This window comes from Esox lucius, chromosome 16 (assembly GCF_011004845.1).
Source record: "Esox lucius isolate fEsoLuc1 chromosome 16, fEsoLuc1.pri, whole genome shotgun sequence".
Lineage (NCBI taxonomy): Eukaryota > Metazoa > Chordata > Actinopteri > Esociformes > Esocidae > Esox > Esox lucius.
In genome coordinates, this window is record NC_047584.1 from 28,771,442 (window position 1) to 28,792,836 (window position 21,395).

At 45.8% G+C, this 21,395-nt stretch overlaps 1 protein-coding gene across 1 annotated transcript; it reads right to left on the reverse strand.

The window, feature by feature from the left end:
- Positions 1-872: 872 nt before the first annotated feature.
- Positions 873-12,077, reverse strand: grhl2a (grainyhead-like transcription factor 2a). Its single transcript, XM_029125849.2, has 15 exons — positions 11,704-12,077; positions 10,878-11,064; positions 10,045-10,533; positions 9,814-9,866; positions 9,537-9,696; positions 9,133-9,244; positions 7,724-7,818; positions 4,620-4,778; positions 4,348-4,405; positions 3,552-3,685; positions 3,364-3,398; positions 2,796-2,887; positions 2,458-2,543; positions 2,310-2,374; positions 873-2,225 (listed from the first exon to the last, which is right to left on the reverse strand). Exons 1-15 carry the CDS (start codon positions 11,712-11,714, stop codon positions 2,111-2,113), a joined length of 1,851 nt encoding a protein of 616 aa, XP_028981682.1. The 5' UTR covers positions 11,715-12,077; the 3' UTR covers positions 873-2,110.
- Positions 12,078-21,395: the final 9,318 nt, after the last annotated feature.

Here is a 21,395-nt window from a genome sequence, read left to right on the forward strand (position 1 = left end):
ACCGTTAGCCCATCAGTTTACAACTTGATTCTGTACCATTCTAAAATACATATTGCCATTCCAAAATAAACTGCTCAAAAAAATTAAGGAACAAGTAATCACAGTATAACACCAAGTAAATTAAACTTCAGTGATACCAATCTGTTCAGTTAAGAAGCATAAGAGATTGTGAATCAATGTCACCTGTTATGGTGCAAATGAAAGTGACCACAGGTGCAGTGGAGAGAAAACAGCAAGACAACCCCCAGAAAGGGAATGGTATTGCAGGTTGTGGCCACAGACAATTGCTCTCTCCTTATCCTTCCGGACTGATTCTTCTCTAGTTTTGCATTCTGCTAGTGTCCTTGTCACTACTGGTAACATGAGGCGGTACCTGCAGCCCATTCAGGTTGCACAGGTAGTGCAGCTCCTCGAGGATGGCACATCCATACATGCCTTTGCAAGGTTTGCTGTGTCTCTCAGTCTCAAGAGCATGGAGGAGATACCAGGAGACGGGCCGTTACACAAGGAGAGCTGGACAGGACCGTAGAAGGTCATCAACCCAGCAGCAGGAACGATATCTGCTCCTTTGTACAAGGAGGAATACTGCCAGAGCCCTACAAAATGACCTCCAGTGGGCTACTGGTGTGCATATTTCGGTCACAAAGAGACTCCATGTGGCATGAGGGCCTGATGTCCTCTAGTGGGACCTGTGCTCACAGCCCAGCACCTCACAGCTCGATTGGCATTCACCAGAGAACAACAGAATTGGCACGTCCGCCACTAGCGCCCCAAAATGGTTCATACTGAGCACCTGTGACGGATGTGAAAGAGTCTGGAGACACCATGCTAAATGTTATGCAGCCTGCAACATCATCCAGCATGACCGGTTTGGTGGTGGGTCAGTGATGGTCTGGGGAGGCTAGCCAACAGTACCCTGACTGCTGTTAGGTACCGGGATGAAATCCTCTAACCCACCCTCAGACCTTAAACTGGTTCAGTGGGCCCTGGGTTCCTCCTGGTGCGGGACAATGCCTGGCCTCATGTGACCAGTGTGTGTGGGCAGTTCCTGGAGGATGAAGGCATTGATGCCATTGACTGGCCCTCATGTTTCCCAGACCTGAATCCAATTGAGAACCTCTGGGACGTTATGTATCGGTGGATCCGACGCCGCCTAGTAGCACCACAGACTGTCCAGGAGCTCACTGATGCCCTGACCCAGGACCCCATCCCCCAGGACCCCATCCACCATCTCATCAGGAGCATGCCCAGATGTTGTCGGGACTGAATACAGGCACGTGGGGGCTATACACACTACTGAGTCACATTATGAGTTGCCGTGATTGAATTCACACAAGTTGGAGCAGCCTGTGCTTTCAAATGTTGACTTAGTTTTTTTTAAATCCAGCCCTCAATTGGCCAGTGATTTTAGTCTCCACTGACCGTTGGAACCTCATTTTGTTCTCAAACGAACTACACAATGTACATTTGAAGTTTAACATATTTAGTTCATCAATAACCGGTGTGTGATTTACATGTTCCCTTAATTTCTCTGAGCAGTGTACATTACACGGTCTACAGCTTGCACAGTCATCCATCCTTCTCCACAAATGCTTCCGGACCAGTTCAGCTGTTGAGGGCACCTGCTGTTCATAACATACATTTTGAAGTTGCGTTCCAAATGGCACCCCGTTCCCTGTAAAGTGCACTACTGTTAACCAGGGCCCACAGGGAACAGGGTATAATTTTGGACACCTTTGAGCTGTCCGGTGTCTCCACTCCGCCTTAGAGGGCCAGGCTGGAGCTGTGGCTCAGGGTCATGTTCAGTGATACAGTAAAGGAGGAAACCATTTAAAGGAGTGACAACAGGGAGGTAGGAGTGACAACAGGGAGGTAAGAAAGGGTCTTGTATTGTTTCCTCCAATTGGAAGATGCACAGAGGTACCTAGATGCCTCATGGCCTTCTCATCCCATTCTCTACCAGCAGGGGGAGACATAAGGTTGCCACAGACAGGGGGTTTCATTGAGATCATATTGTTTGAACAGGTAGGTACTAACAACGCTGTGATCCATCGTCTGGAGTGTCCAGCCTGAGTGGTTTAAGTCGGTCCGGAGCTCCTCCTCCAACTGGTCAGATCTCCGCCAGGGTGACCCGGAAGCAGTCCGCCGACCTCTCGATGGCCAGGGTGAAGGTGTCCTCGTTGGAGTAATGCTCGATGATATTGTCATCCATGTTAACCAGAATCCTGAATACGAAGATGCGAAAAAGCAAGATTCGTCAGAGAAATAAAATGTCACTAGAGTCTCGCCGGTTTCCTCTAAACACTCACCCTTTTTTGCTCTTTTTGTACACTTTGGTCATCTTGTCACAGGGCACTGCGTATTTCTCTGAGATCTGACAACAGTGGGAGGAGGCCAGGTTAGACAGTGCTTTGTATTCCATTTAGCCACGCTACCATAAGGACATGTGGTACATACTGCCTCCATCAAGGCCGTGAGGGTGGGCGACTTCAACATCAGGGCGTCAAACACCTCCTCCGACTCCTGCCTCACGTACAGGAGCACTGCGGAGATGGGAAGGTGGCCAACATGACAGAGTGAGCGACATCGGTGTCAGTTGGATTTACAGCAAACCATACGAGTTGTCATTTGGGGAGGTCTTGAAACAAACATGACATTTTTTTTTTTAAACCACAGACGTTCCCCTACATCGTTCAGGGAGGAGTGAGAGAGACGGATAAAAGGAAAGCCAGACAGATAGGACAGCGAACAGGGAGAGAGAGAGAGGTGTGTTTGTTGTGAGGCCCAGTGCCCACCTCTTTTCTGGGTGTCTGGTTTGAAGTGCTTGGCAGAAGGCACACAGATGTCTTCCTCTGGAGGTTGTGGCCTCCTCTTTGTCACGACGCCCCTGACACACAGGAACACATCGCAGTGTCATGCAACTGATTGGAGCATACCAGGGTTTAAAATCACCTGTAATACTTGCACATCCACTTGCTGCATGTCATTTCATGTGTGCATCTACTGACGTTGTTACAGATTACCTGACTAATATTTTTTATTTAGTTCCTATTAATTACAATGTTAATACCGTGTTACATTTAACTACGTAAGGTCACTGCCATCAACATCAAATTTTAGAGCCTTCAGTAGGACCGAATTCTCGTGCAAAGCATTCAATAGGAACTATTTGCCATGGATCAGCAGCCAATCAGCTACTCCTCCAGCCCTCCGTGGTGTAATGAAAAACCAACTACTACACAGCTGTCAGATCGGAGAAGGTGGCTTACATTACAGCACCATACAAACACACAGGAGCAGCGCAGAACTACTGGAACGTGAGTGGGTATTCCTGCTTCAGAAGGAGCTTTCAGTTCCACTTACCTTTCCTTCTCAGGCTCCGCGTGGAAGGCGATCACCTGCGTGAGGAGAAATCACACCTTGTGGTTGTGGGTCCCTGGTTTCATAAACAGCTGTTCTGGACAGTCCAATCCTGGTCATTATTACTGGCTCATGCATTCATGCCACACAGGTGACTCGTTCACTCGCCGTTGGTGTGACGTGACTCTCACCTGTCCAGTCCTCTGCAGGTGTCCAAAGTGGATGTCCGGGATGAACAGGACCGGCTGGGAGGTCAGGTTAGCGAGCGCCTTGAAACATGTTGCCTCTGGCTTCCTGTTCAGCACCGACAGGCTGCAGTCCTTCACTGGACCATGAGAAACAAATAACACACATTATGAACTGCAGAGCTACTGACCCTCCTGGTGAACTGCAGAGCTACTGACCCTCCTGGTGAACTGCAGAGCTACTGACCCTCCTGGTGAACTGCAGAGCTACTGACCCTCCTGGTGAACTGCAGAGCTACTGACCCTCCTGGTGAACTGCAGAGCTACTGACCCTCCTGGTGAACTGCAGAGCTACTGGCCTTCCTGGTGAACTGCAGAGCTACTGGCCTTCCTGGTGAACTGCAGAGCTACTGGCCTTCCTGGTGAACTGCAGAGCTACTGGCCTTCCTGGTGAACTGCAGAGCTACTGGCCTTCCTGGTGAACTGCAGAGCTACTGGCCTTCCTGGTGAACTGCAGAGCTACTGGCCTTCCTGGTGAACTGCAGAGCTACTGGCCTTCCTGGTGAACTGCAGAGCTACTGGCCTTCCTGGTGAACTGCAGAGCTACTGACCTTCCTGGTGAACTGCAGAGCTACTGGCCTTCCTGGTGAACTGCAGAGCTACTGACCTTCCTGGTGAACTGCAGAGCTACTGGCCTTCCTGGTGAACTGCAGAGCTACTAACCTTCCTGGTGAACTGCAGACCTATTCTCTTTCCTGCAGTAGATCTTTATTACAGTCTTCATGAAAACAACTTCTCTGACCTTTGGGCTTCTTACGAAGCTGCTTCCTCTCCTCGTCACGGATTTTCCGTTCTGCTCCCTGCAGTACGATGGGATTATTAACACCAGAGACTCATTCAGTTAAAAGGGTAGAACTATAAAATATGAATGGTAAAGCCTGAATGACATTAATATCAAAATGGACAAAGATTATTTCAATGTTAAAACCTGGAAAAGCTCTAATGTTTTATATATATATAAAAAAAAATAATTAAGCCACAATTCCCTTTCCCTAGCCCCCAAGCCAACCCTACCTTATCACAGAAGACCTTAATCTGAGAGTAGCCCCTGTGGATGGGTGTGTTGGAGCGGTTATTGTAGCTGTAGGTGTCTATCTGGATCATTAGAGGCATTCCCTTCACCCCTTTCTGACAGGAAAAGTCTGTACTCAGACAGTTCACTGTGATGAACACCTGGAGGGTCACAGAGGCACGGGTTACAGCAACACACTTGTAAATGGGATGCCCGACCAAACTGTTAGGCCACTCCGTGGTAGGTCTCTTAACAATGAGTGAGGCTTAACGGTGCCTCAGCTCACCAGAGCATTCAGCGTGGGTTGTTCAGTTTGTTTTGTTCAGGACACAACCGTTTCTTAACTGTATGTCATGTGACTAACGAAGGCACCACGTCATCCAAGATCACTCGGCGGATTTCCAGTGGAACAGGATCTTCAGCTCCAGCCGGGTGACTCAAATAACGGCAGAAGGATACAATAGAATGCTTTCCCACTGACCTGAGAAGCGAAGGCATTGGCTCTGAAACCGTCAACCGCTGCCATTCACAGGCCTGAACTGCATTCATCTTTTTGTTCTGGAACGGTTCCGTCAACCGAACATTTAACTGCGCGGTACTGATCCGCAATTTGAGAAAGAGTGAATAGTTGAGCTGAGGAATGGTGTCAGTATGTCCACTCATTTAAGTTCATTCATTACTTTAAGACTCAGAGTTATAACACATGGAGCAAGAACATCTAAAATGAGTGTGTGTACATGCTTGTTACTCATTGTGTGTTGTGTGATTAACGTAACAGCTCATAGCTACGAGTAGTCTGGAGCCAGGGCCAGTCATTTAGCACAAACAAACAAACAAACAAACAAACAAACATCTTACTGCAGCATAATCAGGGATGACTGTTGCCAGGCAACTGCAGAGCTCTATCAAGATGAAACTCATCATTAAATTCTTCATGATTTGGATTGTCATGCCTGCCTGCTGATGGACGTCTGACTAGAGACATCCTACTGGTATTACTTTCAGTCCACTGGGCTGACCAAATGACAGGAAGTGGACATGACTGTAGCCCCTCCCCCAACCTGTGAAAGTGGCACTCAGTCAGGACAGCTGCTTTAACAGAATCAATAACCAACTGCGTCCCAAATGGCACCCTATTCCCCACGCAGTGCCCTACTTCTGACCAGGGGTCCCATGTCGGTCAGCTGGTAGAGGAGCCCACAGCACCAGCATTGTGGGTTTGACTCCCATGGCGGGACAGCACGAGAACACATACAAGCGTATGAAGTCCCTGCCGTAATTGGCTCCCGATTTTCACATCCCGAAGTGATGTGAAACATTCCATGTATATATGCGGCGCGTATGGAGTAGGCAGCCATTTTAGATGGCGACTGGCGCTTTCCCTGCTGCTGCTGGTCATCTCCACTGCCCTGGCTCTGGTGACTCAGCGTTATCTGTGTGCCAGCAGGAGGTCAACCAAGAGGTAGAAGGGCTGAGTGGTCTCAACTAAATCCTGTCCACACTGCCTCTTTCCGTCGCCAGAACTGACCGGTGAGCAGACACGCCAGCTGTGCTCCGGAATAGTTTATTTCCCGGAACACTCCATTAAACAGAAGCGGTGCTGTACTGACGGCCCAGTTAAAAGACAGGGAGCTGGAGGGTTGAGGAACGCCGTCGGGATCGGACGGCAGTCCTTTAAATATGTCACTCATTGCTTCCAGCCACGCCTGTTAACTGAAGGGTCTGTTTGCGAAGGTTTGGTTGAAGCCCGTCTTTCAGTTCAAATGGATTCAGTAACATAGCAAACGCATATGGGAATACACATCTTTTACTAAACTCATCTCTGAGAGTTCCTACTAGTCACTGGGAATGGTGCGATTTGTCAACCGTAAAGCAAATAAAAGTTTTACTTGTTGCTCATTACTAAAATAAGGGAGGGAGTAGAAAATGTAACCTGAGAACAATAGCAATCTTATTGTAGAACAGCTTAGACAAGACGGATTCCCATACAGTCAGTAAACACTGGAGATTTCCCAATCATAACACCAACACTAGAAGCGTTGGGTTATTGCGACAGAAGACCAACTTGAAAGGTCAATATTTAGAGAGCTGTAGCCCATGTGAGTGTGTGTGTGTGTGTTTTAAGAGGTGTATTTCTTAAATTATTTCAGAGTTATGTAGTGTGTGGCCTCATCAAACACTCAAGTCCAATTTAACAGTCTCTCAGTCCCTCAGCTTTAGATGGTGCGTCAGTCAGGGAACAGCTTTATGGAAGGTGGATATTGTTTTAGTTTGTACTTAAGATCCAACTGAGATTTGGCTTCCGCATTAAACCCAACCCCTTCAAACTGAATATGCGGCACGGAGCCAGTGGACATCCGGGGACCAATTAGGCTTAACTTCCTGGCTCAAAGACAAAAATATTTTTCACCTCGCTGGCACCATTCAGCAACCCTTCAGTGTCCCTAGGCTAAATGATGGCCTCTTAAGGATGTGTCTAGAGTTTAATAACACAGATTCATATATTTAGGGAGTTAAATGACACAAGAGTAATAGATTAATACATCACTCCGGGTTTTGGAGAGTTTAATAACTTGGTTTAATTGGTGATTTCATAGGGATTCGCTCTCATATGGTGTTGCTTCCGATTGGTTAAAGCAACATTTCTACAAAAATGTTTTTTTTTTTTTTTACTGCAGGTTAGTCATCTACTCCTTCATGTTGGTCCACCAGAGCGGTCCCTTCCTGTACAGCCCAGAGTGGTTGTGTCCACTTCACAGTGTCACACCTACTATCCTAACAGCATTACAGACCCACCTCCGACCAAACCACACAAAGACCGACGCCTGTGTGTTTCACAAGCACAATGGAGAAAGGCTGACGTTACACAACGTTGTTAAAAATCCAGCACCGGTCTTGCGGACACAGTCTAGTACAGGACAGAAATCCAAGCTGGATGGAGTTTTTCTTCATCCTAGACTGATCTTAATTTGTGGTCTTTATTTGTGTCTGCGAACCCAGACCCTAAAGATTCAGGACCCATTCAGTGGTTTCCTGAACTGTAATCCATGTAACCTTTCTTCCACATAAGGTGATGCCCCTCTACCAGCACCACGCTTCTGCTCACCTTGGCCTCCTCATTCACATCCCAGGTAAAAGAGACAGCGTTGTAGGCAATCTCCTCAATGTTTCCAATGGTGTTGAAGCTCTCTTTGTAGTCAGCTGCACACAAGAAGATAACATGACAATTAGAAGTCTCTCGCACACAGCTTTCCCAGAAGGCATGGGCACTGTGGTACTGGATGTTGGCATCTCAAAGGAACTAAAACATATTCCGCACTGTCAAAGTAACCAGATATTTAAAACTAGTAGTGCATGTAGGAACACAACTGCACGATTCGGCCAAGTTCTTCCAGTCCCCGTCACATTTTCATGTCCGGGGGAAAGACCTTAGTACATTAGCTGGGACCGGTATGCCGTAACTCGCATTTTGAGCAGGTCAAAAGATGTACCATTAAATAAGGTTCAAAATTTTGTTCATTGTATGTGTAGTGTAAGGTTTCCATGAGCACTCAGCGGTCCGCGTGCGAGACCAAAACAAGCAAAGCAAAAGAAAACGCCCACGGAAAACGAAGAAACGCAGCGCAGGGTCACCCAGGAAACAATCTCATAACGTGAGAACACTCATCCTGGGGTTGAGGGCAGACCTAATTAAACATTTGGGCATATATTAAATATGTTTACTTTTTTTAAGTCATAGTGTATGCCCAGCTTAAATGAACTTAAAGAACACATGACAATTTGAAATGATGCAACATCCTTTGAGCCAAACCAAACTGGAAGGGTTTATGCGAGCACAACCTGAGCATCACTTTTACAAAGACAACGTGTAGAATGACTTGCATGGACATGTAGCAGATAGAGCGGATTTCCTAAACTGTATTTACCCCGTCCCACAAGTTGAGACAGGCACCGCGTTCTCCTCCCGTGTGGAGCGTTAACCATGCCTTATTCAAATCCCTCATCCAGTGACACAGCTCCTGGTCTCAGGGGTAATCCAGACAGGCCATTATTCAGACCCCCAACAGGGAAGGAGATCCCCAGAGATATGGGGGGGGGGCTCCTCTCATCCCCCAGGCCTGCCACCTGCTCTGGGGATCTCCTTCCCTGTTGTCCTGGGTGCCTGAGGCCCTAGACCACGCCACTAACGGACAGTCCGCTCCCAAGGCAGTGACAGGACTCTCTGGCTGTCCCCACTAACCACCTGCTGCGAGTGTCTTGGAGGGTTTCCCGCTCTGTCGTATATCAGATGGCAGAAGACCAACCAACCACACCTCTTTACTGGCGTTTCTGACCCCATGCACTCCCCATCTGTTAGACCAGGTTGTCAACAATGCCCCTCCACAGGCCGGCGTACAGGCCAATTAGAGCCTTGTTTCAGTACCGGACGGACAGGCAGGCGAGTGGGTACCCTGTGGCTGACCTGGAGGACGCTGACGTCACGGTGGATCGCGTACATCTGGGTGTTGTTCTTACCGATGTCCAGGACTCTCTGCTTGGCGGTGTGCTGCCGGGAGTGCCAGTACTTCCAGTGCCTCAGCTGCTCGTCTCTGTCCTTGTCCTCACTGAATACCACCATCACCACACTCTGGAGGACAAAACAGTACAATCGTATCTCTGGGGGGAAATTCAGTCCGTCGTCTCTGAGAGAATACAGCTCAGCTCAGCATCTAGTACCCAGAGGTCTCGTGCCTGACAAAGACAACACCACTGCAAACCCAAACTGCATGATACATTTTTTAAAACGTCAGATTGTCTTGGGAAACATTGGGGAAGTTGAGGTTTGTGTTCAGAACCTCCTTTATCCACCCCCACCCCCAACCAATCCTCACTTGCACAACACCTCAGCTCCTCCCTGGCTCCTCTCACAACCCGCTCACCCGCACTTTGCTGATTGGATGGCGCAGGCCCTTGTTGGCCACACCCATCTCGCTGAGCGTCACGGCGTAGAACTGTCCCTTGTTCAAGTAGGTCATAGGCCCCTCCCCCTGCTTCTGACGGACTGACCTGGGCGCCTCCAGAAAATACTGGAAAGTGTCACTGTCAGAGGAAGGGTTTACAAACCAAGTGTTACTACACAGCCCTTCACGGACAGCGGGGCTACAGAGGCGCTGCAGCAGCAGTGGTCAGGAGTTTAAGAGTCAGCCATTCACTTACACTGGCTGGCTTAGGAACTCCTCCCCTCCTACAGAAGGCGACGGCCTGTATCTCTGTAAGACAAACACACAACACCACCAGAGTCAAAGGACAATATACGCGCCATCGGCCAGCAGAAACCGGAATTACAACAGTCCCTACCTCATCCAGCCCCAACCCCACCCAGCCCCAACCCCACCCAGGACCCGAATGTCCGAAAATAGATAAATAACAAGCCCCCACCCAGCTCACCCCCGGTTCCTCTGGGTAGGAGTCATCATAAGTGCTGTCTGGAGAATCTCTCTGACTCGGCCGGTCCTTCAGGTAGACTCCCCCGTGGATGATGGGACTGTCCTGGCCAACGTAGGCAACCGGGGATCGCTGGTCATAGGGAGGGCGGTTCTGCTCGTAGACCACATGGACGTGTTGGAGCTGCTGATCTGCGTGTCCCCTGTACGACCCGCTGGGAGACTCCGGACCTCCGACGGCCAGGTAACATGACGCCTTGGCTTCGGTCTTCACCACAACCCCCCCTCCGGCCACTCCCTCCACCGGAGCCCCTCCGAACCCCGGGCCCCGCCGGCCAGTACCTTCCAGCTGCTGTATGTTGAGGGACAGGTTCACGGGGCCGGACTTCAGCAGCTGAACGTGGTTGTGAGCCGGGTCCACGTCAGCCTGGGTGTCAGGCTGGGCCGTGTCGGAGGCTTTGTAGCTGGTCAGCAGTCGCTTATCTCTGGGGATCTGGAAACAGTCATCAAGTACAAACTATTAAAGCAAATTCCCACAACGGTGCTAACAAAGTCAATCATGTCAAACGGAAAATCAGTTTGAAGTTTATTTGGAAATATAACGGAGGAGTAGTTATCAAAGCTGGGTAAAAACAACAGCCCAAACCCCTAGCATTAATCTCTAGCACTAACATTAATCCCTGGCCCTAATCCTTTCCCTTAGAGCAGCACAGTAGTGAAGACACATATGAGAAAGAAAAATTAAACACCTCATTGTAAACAGAGAGCAGGAGCGAGGCTGTGGCTTCACGGTTCCCCCTTAATCCTAGACCCTAAACCTAACCTAGAGCCCCTAACCTTATAGTAATCATAGAGCAGGCCCAGGGCGGCGGCGCTGTCCTCGTCCCCGTTGATGCTCATCATGGCCTTGGTGGCAGCGGTCAAAGGGTTCTCCAGGTAGGTCTTCCACGCCTCGTCCTCGCTACTGAAGGACCTCCGGGCCGGGCCGGACATTTCGTTGGGCACCACCACCACCAGGCGCTTGCTGAGGGAGTTGGACAAACACAGAGGCAACACAACTCTCACCGCAGGGCAAATTCCATGGACATTGAGAACCCTTCAACAAAACAGTGAGGGGCCATGGGAGAGATACTATTGGCACTGTGGAACACTACACAATGGGGCATGAGAGAACATGCACCGTCTGTCATTTAAGGGCACGTCTGCCAAGCCACTACTGTAGCTGTAAGCTCTGCCCCAGGCAGGTTCTCACCGAGCTTCAATAAACCTGCCCCTCCTTCTCACACTGATGACGCAACCCATCTGAAGATTTTATGATTCTGCAATATTGGAAAAACTGCAGCATGTGCTAGAACTGAGGCAATTGGTGTGTTTATTTATACAACAAAAAATAACACCTTGCACTATTTTTTTTTAAATGACTAATTACATTAATGTTAATAAAGTACAAGATACGGCATTTTCCAGATAACTCGCATGTAAACAAATTACAGCACATTATCTAAGCATGTGCTGCAACTAATTATCGTTCGTGGTTTTAGACGTACCAGACATAATGCTAACTAAATTTAAAGTTCCCACGTAACTTATGTACAAAAGAAGACATGAAAGTTCAAAAATACAAACAATATTTTCTGCAGGCTGGAGAGTAAAAACTACTTACTCCTGAGCCATGTTCAGTAGGTCTTGCTCTAGAAACTGGTCTTTCAGGTTGTGCAGCCGATACAGGGTAGCGAGCTGGTTACGGCCAGACTGGGTGCACAAGAGAAAGGATGTCAAACAAACTCAGCACGCGTACACAGGTACTGCAACTTTCAATCAGGATTCTTTCCTGGCGTCCAGTGATTCATTCGGAGCTGTATGATGTGCGCAACTGCGCAAAGTGCCCATTCCCTAACTTAAAAAAACAATAGTAGTCCCTTTTATTAAAAACAATCTGAAGTTAGACGATTGAACTTCCTTGCCGTTTAGAATTGAATTGCAGCGGATGACTGAAGTTGGATATTACGAAGTTGGTCTACAGCAGTACCTTTGCATAGGTAGGTGACAAGCTAGTTTAGGATTGGTCTTCAACTGTCGTCATTGATTGGTTCTTTGACATGACAGGCCCCACCTTTAACATTTAGTTTGTGAGTGTGCGCGAGCCTGTGTTTGCATTCTCTTGCACGCGCGTGCGTGTGTGGGAGTTGGAGAAGGTGCTTTGAAAATATACTTTACCAGGCTACCGATTGCTTTTCACTCCAATAAGATTAAAAAAAAATATTGTATTTGAAAGTATTTTGTATTTTTGTATTTCTTTAAATTGCTTATGAGTATGAAAGCGCCTTAATTGTTTTAGGAGCCAAACACAACCATTTTACTACACCTATTACAACTTCTGCATAATGCCTTAGTGACTAATATAACTTTAAACCTTTGAACTAAACATAACCTACCCCCAAATAAGGCCACATCCACAACTACTTTGAGTGAAATTATTATCTAAAATGTCACAGATTACAAAGATTACTTGGGGGGAAATACTGTCTACTTCACATATATTTTATTTTTAGAAAAAAGAGTTTGTGGTCACATCACTTTACACCACTGAATGGCAAAACAAGTAAATACTGTAACTACTTTAAACAGAAACCAAATTGAAATTTAGTTCAACCTTGATTACACTAGAGTCAAATAAGTAGATATACTACACAGCTATTTGTGTGTGTGTGTGTGTGTGTGTGTATTAGAGAGCCAGTCAGCCAAGTAAGTAATCCGACAGTCAGCCAGCCCAACAGTAAGTTAGTTAGCCAATCGGTTATCCACCCAGTCATCCAGCCAGTCATCCAGCCAGTCATCCAGCCAGTCATCCAGCCAGTCATCCAGCCAGTCATCCAGCCAGCCAGTCATGGGACGTTGACAGTAAACCACAGAGTACAGTAGAAGTGTGGTGCCGTTATAGAAGGTAAAAGTGAAAGGGATTTCGTGGGAACCCGTTTCCTGTCTAGACCTGACCAGGAGTTAGACACACTCCAACAGTGACTGTCAGTTTGCTAGCTACTACCTGTCTGACAGGTAACGACCAGTGGCTACATTGATCCCGGAATGTTTGTTTGAGGGACGTATTTGTGAGTCAGTTCTACCTGTTTATCAGGTGGCAAACACACACACTCTGGGCTAGAGACTGGGTAGAGGCTGGCTAGAGGCTGGGTAGAGGCTGGCTAGAGGCTGGGTAGAGGCTGGCTAGAGGCTGGGTAGAGGCTGGCTAGAGACTGGGTAGAGGCTGGCTAGAGGCTGGGTAGAGGTTGGCTAGAGACTGATTGGGGGGAGATATGGGCTGGGTTGGGGCAGATAATGTAGGGGCTGGGTAGGGTTAGGGCTATGTAGGGGGCGGAGCAATGACCCCAAACATAAACAGCCATACCCACCCTGAACTGGCTTAAAAAATGTCAACGTCCTGGAGTGAGTTAGTCAAAGCCTGGACCTCAAACCTACTGAGAAAATGTTGAAAGAGTTGAAAATGACTTTTCACCAAAGGTCCATAGCAATTTTGCAAAGAAGAAAGGGCAACATTTTTCATTTCCAGATGCAAAGCTGGTGGAGACTTATTCAAATAGACTCATGCCTGTAATTGCTGCCAATGGTGCCTCTACCAAATATTGACTAAAGGGGTGTGAATCCTTATGCAATTTTATTTTGTGTATTTGCAATTAATTTGAACCGTTTTCACTTTTTGGACTGTTTTTGTGTTGCTCCTTGAAACTCCTTATTAAGGAGCCCATAGGTATGGGAATGCCAAGAGAACAGAGTTGGCGGAGCAGAGCGGCCTGGTGGGGATGTAGGGATTGACCGTGGGCCTGGAGCTATGCAGTTACTTGCTGTCACACCCTGATGTGTTTCACCTGTTGTCTTGTCCCCGCCCCTCACCAGGTGTTCCCGGTCCCCTATTGGCCCTGTGTATTTAGACCCTTTTCTCTGTTCGGCAGTTGCCAGATCGTCTTGTCTTGTACAGTCGTTTCCAGGGGTCTATGTGTGCATCATCCATTCTAACTGTCCTTCCATTCCCCGGATTACGACCCTTGCCTGTTTTTTCGGATTACGAGCCTGCCTGCCCTCCCCTGTACCTTCAAACATCTGACCGCCCGACAACGAACACTGCCTGTCCCCCACTACGAGCCTGCCTGCCCTCCCTGTTTGTTCATTAAACACTTTGGACCGCCCTCCTCTGCCTCTGTGTCCGCATTTGGGTCCTCACTCGTTCACCGTCGTGTCACTTGCCCTGGCTGCTCTGTAGGAAAGCATCACGGTAATGGTCACACTAGGCCAAAAAATTACGTAACCTTAGCCTGGAAGGCTGTAGAGTGCGTGAAAGGCTGACTAACTGTATAAGCACTTTGTGACAACTGTTTATAATATACAGGTGCTGGTCATAAAACTAGAATATCATCAAAAAGTTGATTTATTTCAGAGATTCCATTCAAAAAGTGAAACTTGTATATTATATTCATTCATTACACACAGACTGATATAATTCAAATGTTTATTTCTTTTAATTGTGATGACTATAACTGACAACTAATGAAAATCCCAAATTCAATATCTCAGAAAATGAGAATATTACTTAAGACAAACACAAAAAAATTTTTTTTTGAAATGTTGGCCAACTGAAAAGTATGAGCATGTACAGCTCAATACTTAGTTGGGGCTCCTTTTGCCTGAATTACTGCAGCAATGCGGCGTGACATGGAGTCCATCAGTCTGTGGCACTGCTCAGGTGTTATGAGAGCCCAGGTTGCTCTGATAGTGGCCTTCAGCTCTTCTGCATTGTTGGGTCTGGCTTATCGCATCTTCCTCTTCACAATACCCCATAGATTTTCTATAGGGTTAAGGTCAGGCGAGATTGCTGGCCAATTAAGAACAGGGATACCATGGTCCTTAAACCAGGTACTGGTAGCTTTGGCACTGTGTGCAGGTGCCAAGTCCTGTTGGAAAATGAAATCTGCATCTCCATAAGTTGGTCAGCAGCAGGAAGCATGAAGTGCTCTAAAACTTCCTGGTAGATGGCTGCTTTGACCTTGGACCTCAGAAAACACAGTGGACCAACACCAGCAGATGACATGGCACCCCAAACCATCACTGCCTGTGGAAACTTTATACTGGACTTCAAGCAACGTGGATCCTCTCTATTAATGTGCTTGGACACAGCTCTGTGAACAGCCAGCCTCTTTAGCTATGACCTTTTGTGTCTTGCCCTCCTTGTGCAAGGTGTCAATGGTCGTCTTTTGGACAGCTGTCAAGTCAGCAGTCTTCCCCATGATTGTGTTGCCGACAAAACTAGACTGAGAGACCATTTAAAGGCCTTTGCAGGTGTTTTGGGTTAATTAGCTGATTAGAGTTTGGCACCAGGTGTCTTCAATATTGAACTTTTTCACAATATTCTAATTTTCTGAGATACTGAATTTGGGGTTTTCATTAGTTGTCAGTTATAATCATCAAAATAAAAGAAATAAACACTTGAAATATATCAGTCTGTGTGGAATGAATGTATACATTATACAAGTTTTCCTTTTTGAATGGAATTACTGAAATAAATCAACTTTTCGATGATATTCTAATTTTATGACCAGCACCTGTACATGTGATTGATTCACTGATTCCTGAAATCAATCAAACTCAGAGTGGAGCCCAGCCAATAGAGTTGTAGTAGGGAAGAGGGTCTACACTATGTATGTTATGGAGCATGAACCTGCAGGAGAACCTGTGTTTATTGTTTCCCCCAGCAGAACATCAGGGCGCAGGGTCAGGACAAGGTTCTTTGATCTATGGGAGGGGGACACAGAGGAGTGGCCAACCATGATGGAGAGGTCTCAGAGTGGACAGGCCTTTCCCTGAAGGAAGAGCAGCTCCGTCTCAGCGTAGATGAGCTTAAGCTTGAGGTGGCGGGCCAACATATGAGCTGAGATGTCTTCTATGTCCTTCGGAGACATTGAGGTGTCAGTACCTGGCTGTCATCCACATTAGCAGTGTCTGAACTCGGTGTAAATCCTGGACATTTCTCTGCCAACATTTTCACATCCTGACCACTGCCCTGCACTGTTGAAGGTCTACACCTTGACCAGTGTTTATATCAACACGGCCCAGCAGCTGTCAACCCGGGACTGCAGACATTGGGCTGTGTGTAGCCTGACAACACCTGTAGATGAGCGGATGAGTCTCTCCAGGGCTTTCCACTAGACAAGATACAGACACAAATAATAAATTGAGAGAAAGTGAGAGAAAGTTGCTTTTTGGTCTGAAGTGTAGGGTCAGGATTTAGATGTGTGTGGGGTTAACGTTAAGCTTGTGGTTTTTATGATTTTTAATAAAATAAATTGTAGAATAATGCGAGTTTGTGAGCTTGTGACAGTCTGGTAATGACCTTCCAATGGGAACATGTGTACTCCTCAGACGTCTGTGACTTCTGAGTACATCGTACTGCTTTTTTTTTTTTCAGGGATACTCTGCCCCCTGGTGGAATATATTTGTACTGAATGGGATATTCGTTGTGCCTCTTACCTCCACTTTTCAGTCCACTTGTGCTTCTCAAACACAGTGAATGGGGAAAGCCGCAGGTGTCTCTCCGCTGACCTTCCCTTCCCATGGATTTTGAGAAGACCAGTAGACTCACCTTGTCCATCCTCACTAGAATTGGTTTGAAAAAGTCTAAAACTAATCATGGAGTTGTGTTCCAGATTTAACATTCATGTGAAACAAAATCCCAAACACATCATTTTGATAATAACCCAGAAGTGTAAACTTTTAAACCCTATGTGCAATTACAATCCACAGATACATTTTCTTAGTGCGGAAACAATACCTACATCCCTAGTATTATAACTGAGATTACTTCTTGTAGCCATTTGTTGAAACTGTCAATCAGTTTATTACTTTAATTTACTTTAGCACTGCTTCAACTGTCTAATGTTTGAGGGCTTTTTTGCATACATGGCCCTCTTCAACTCTCCCCATACCATTTTGATGGGATTGAGATCGGTTGTAGCTTTGCTTGTGTGTTTTAGATGTTTTGTCCTTTTGCAATAAATATTTTGGGTTCAGATTCACTTTTTCTGACAGTTTTCCTGACATTCTCCTCAATAATTCTCTTGTACAACACAGAATTCATGATTGACTTAATGGCAAGATGGCCGTGCTCTGAGGCAGCAAAGCAGCCCCAAACCATAATGCCACCGCCACCATGCCTTACAGTTGGTATTAGGTTCTTCTGTTTAAATGTTTCATTTATACCAAACGTTACATCTGACATTGCAGCTAAACAACTTCAACTTTGACTCTGGTGTTTCCCCCGGCAAACATCAGTTGTGTCTTGATATTCTTTATTGAGAGCAGAGTCTTTTTGACAGTTCACTCGTGTATTTTAACATTAATTGTGACAAGAGAGGCCTGTAGATTCTTTGATGTTACCCTGGGGTTCTTAAAAACCTCTCTAAGCACCTTTCAGTCTGCTCTTGTGCTGAATTTTGTGGTTACATCAGCCTGGGATCCAGCTCTTTCTCCCAGGATACTTGGCAAGATGTACCTTATATGTCTTGAACCACCTAACCACCCTATCAAACGTTACGTAATTTTACAATACTGTATGTTACATTGTATTTTATATTATATTATGTTGTTATATGTTACCTTCTATTTCATTGTTATATTAAATTGTGCTATCTTATGTATTATTACTTGTATGGTATAATATGCCCTGTGCATATGTACAGTATGTCTACAAGAAAACAGTTCATTATTAATTGTAGCTGAAGCTTTGGAAAGGAAGGATGTCAGACATTATCTCTTCTGGCGTTGATGGCCTGAATGACACAGGATAGCTTTCCAGTAATTGTCAATTCAAACTATTATGGCGGAATCTGAAATACGACATTTACATTAAACACGAGAAAGCCAATAAGCCTAATGTTAATTGCGATGTCATTTTGGGGTACGAAACTAAATGCTCACATTATGATCTCTGTAGAGGATACTGTTGATTACTGTGACCAAGTGTTTTCTCCAGGTACCCGTATTTGTCAGTAAACATCATCTGAAAATCCACCCACTACCTCTCCATCTGTTGACTGCCTGAAGCCTCCATATTCTATTACATCAAGCAAATTACTTTCAAAGGGATGGGTCCCAAGATAATTGTCTACAGTGATCAAAACAAATGAAGTTAACGGTGCAAGACAATTAGGAATAGTTTAGTTTACTTTATTAGGATTCCTATTATTCTCCTTGTTATTGGGATCATTATTGTTCCACATGTAGCAGCTGCTGTACTCTGCGTGGGTTCCATATTAAACATCAAACATGTGACAGAGTTATCGTGACGGGATAGACTGCGTGGCGATCCTGCGGTGGCGCGAGTCAAGACACATTTTCTGAAGGTCTGTATTTTTACTAGACCCCACTGAAAAAATGTGTCTCTGGGGTTAATGTGTGAATCCTACGGTGAAAACGTTTCAGGTGGATTTGCTGTAAATCTCACGTCTCCAAGGATATCAAAGAAAGTCTTTGCATGAGCAGTAGCTTGTGTATTGGCTATGGTTTTCATGGGGTAGAATCCCGGGTGGATAAAAGGCAATGACATGGAGGTAATAAACAGAGATGGTAAAAACTAGCACTGCCTAATGACCCTGCACACATTTCTCAAAGTTCCTGTCTTTTGGCTCTCAGGAGTCCTTCTGTGACATCTCCTTTCACTGTATACTGGCTGTTTCTCCAGTGACCCAGATCAATGTAATTAACCCCATTTAGCAACCTTACGTGCAAAACACGAATCTATCCCAGTACTGTAACTGTCTGACCAGAGGGGGAGCTGAGAATCTGCTCAGGAAAAAGGTTTCACTGGTTTTGGATCTGACATTGTTACTGCTGCTGTCCATATAGACAGTGGTGGTTCCTCAACACCTTGGATGAATCTCAGTTGTGATTCCTTGATTCTTCCATCTCATCTCAAGGACCTGAGGTCCCTCTCTTCCTGTCCTCTAATGAATTTAGAGGAGTAAGCTAGGAGAGAGAATGCAGAGAACAAGTGCTTCTCCACAGCGTTTGAATATGGCTGTTTGCTTTTTATGTTGACATGGTTATTGTTTGTTGTTTTTGTCTTGGTTCTGCTGGCAGCAGATGGTTTGGGGCAGGACTGTTCTGCCAGGTCAAGTCCAAAACAGGAGATGCGTTAATTTCCACTCCCACCTCACATACCAGTTGAATATTTTGCATTGCTCTTATTTAGGTTACGGCTTCTCATTGTGTTGTGAATATCCTCACATTACTGTTGCCTCCAAAACTGTAATCTAAAATAACTCCTAATGAATCAATAGTGTCTAGGACCAATCAGATAAGCCTGAATGTGTTAGAGGAGGAGGTTAGAATTACATGTACATTTGAGTAATTTAGCAGACACACTTAACCATAGCAATGTACAGTTTCACCTCCGATCTCGTTCAGAAAGGATTTCACACAGTGAACACTTTAAATAGCTCAACACCCGTATCGTTTACATCTGTTCATCTTTATTAAGGATGACAATCATTTTGTCATCTGTAAATGGTCCTGCGACCCTCGGGCTAGTCCTAATCCTTAACTCAGGCCTGTGGATATATCCTAAATGTCGCCACGTTACTGAGACAGTGTGCCACTTTGGACCAGAGACCCACTGACCCTGGTCAAAAGCAGTGCACTGTGAAGACACTAGTATGCCATTTGAGCCTCGGCCTGTACTGTGCACTGTTATTTACAATCATGGGTAGAGTCACCAGCAGGGCTTCGGACAGCAGATGACTGTGGCACAGAGTCAACCCCCCCAGGAGCGGCAGAGAGAGTTTGGCAGTCAGTGGGAATATCGATGTTTCTTAGTCTCAACGAGGATACAGTTTCTATGGTCCGCAGTAGAGCAGTGGCCAGCTGATAAATGGGTTTTCCAGTGAGTCCCTTTGTTATTGTCGAAGATAATAAATTAGTGACTTAATCATTCTTTTTTTTTACGGGAAACAGCATCCAGAGGACAGTGCTAGGTGGTAAATAGGTTCGTGACCTTTTGTGCCTGGCCTGCTCTGCTCTGTAGACCTACAGAGAAACTGAACAGACAGGTTTGGAGGGACAGATTAGGCAACAGTTCACTATCACTTATAACTCTTACTTTCCCTTGTTCTCTTCCTTACTCTCACTCTCTCATTCCGTTTCATTTTTACTCGCTCCTTCTAATTTTCTTACACTTGGAATCTAAGGGAATAGATATGTTAGTTTTCTGAAAGTGTCCTTCAACATCTGTGTGTGTGTGTGTGTGTGTGTGTGTGTGTACAGAATGTGTGTGAGCACATGTTTTGCTGTGTGAATATTCTCTAATTATGGTTGAACAAGTAAAATACGATAAAAGTTGAACTATTTCCTGCCCCCATTTCAGAAGAGTTTAACAATTAGACTACAATTTGTAGAATTATGGTCAGGGTTCAGCATTAAGGGTAAGATTTAAGAACTATGTGGCGTTCTTTAGTGTAGTTACGCTCCTGGGTGTGGCTGTCAGTAGAGAAGACCTACTCTACCAGTCATGCAACAGAAACACAATATTTCAAATCCCAGAACCACTCCTGGCCACAGCCCCTTCCAGTACAATGTTGTTTCATTGATATTAACACTCAAGTTCATCTGTATCTGTCTGGAATGGCACTATCAGTTCGAAATCTTCCCTTAAATAGGTTACTGGCTTAATATCACAGTCTTAGGGGAGAACATGTGACTGGGTAAAAATAGAACCACTTTCCCTGACTGCAGAACAGAAATAGACCTTCTATGAGGCAAGCTCTATGTTCTAGTTAAATACTTGGAGATGTCCTGAAACATTACTCACAAACTGCTTACATGCTACTAGCAAAGATGTTCATGTGTGTTAGTTCTTAGTCAGTCAAAACCACATGCTTGAAGATTTTGTCATTTTGACCTGTAAGGACAGGGTCACAGGGCCACCCAAATGCTGATTGTTTCCACTAAAATGCAACATTTGCGGCAGTAGAGGGTTAATCAATTACAGTATTTTCCTTCAGATGTAGGCCTATAGGACATAGTTAGGGTGTAGAACTACAGTGGGGAGAACAAGTATTTGATACACTGCCGATTTTGCTGGTTTTCTTACAAAGCATGTAGAGGTCTGTAATTTTTATCATAGAAAATCACATTGTATTTGAATGCATGACATAAGTATTTGATCACCTACCAACCAGTACGAATTCTGGCTCTCACAGACCTGTTAGTTTTTCTCTAAGAAGCCCTCCTGTTCTCCAACTCATTACCTGTATTAACTGCACCGGTTTGAACTTGTTACCTGTATAAAAGACACCT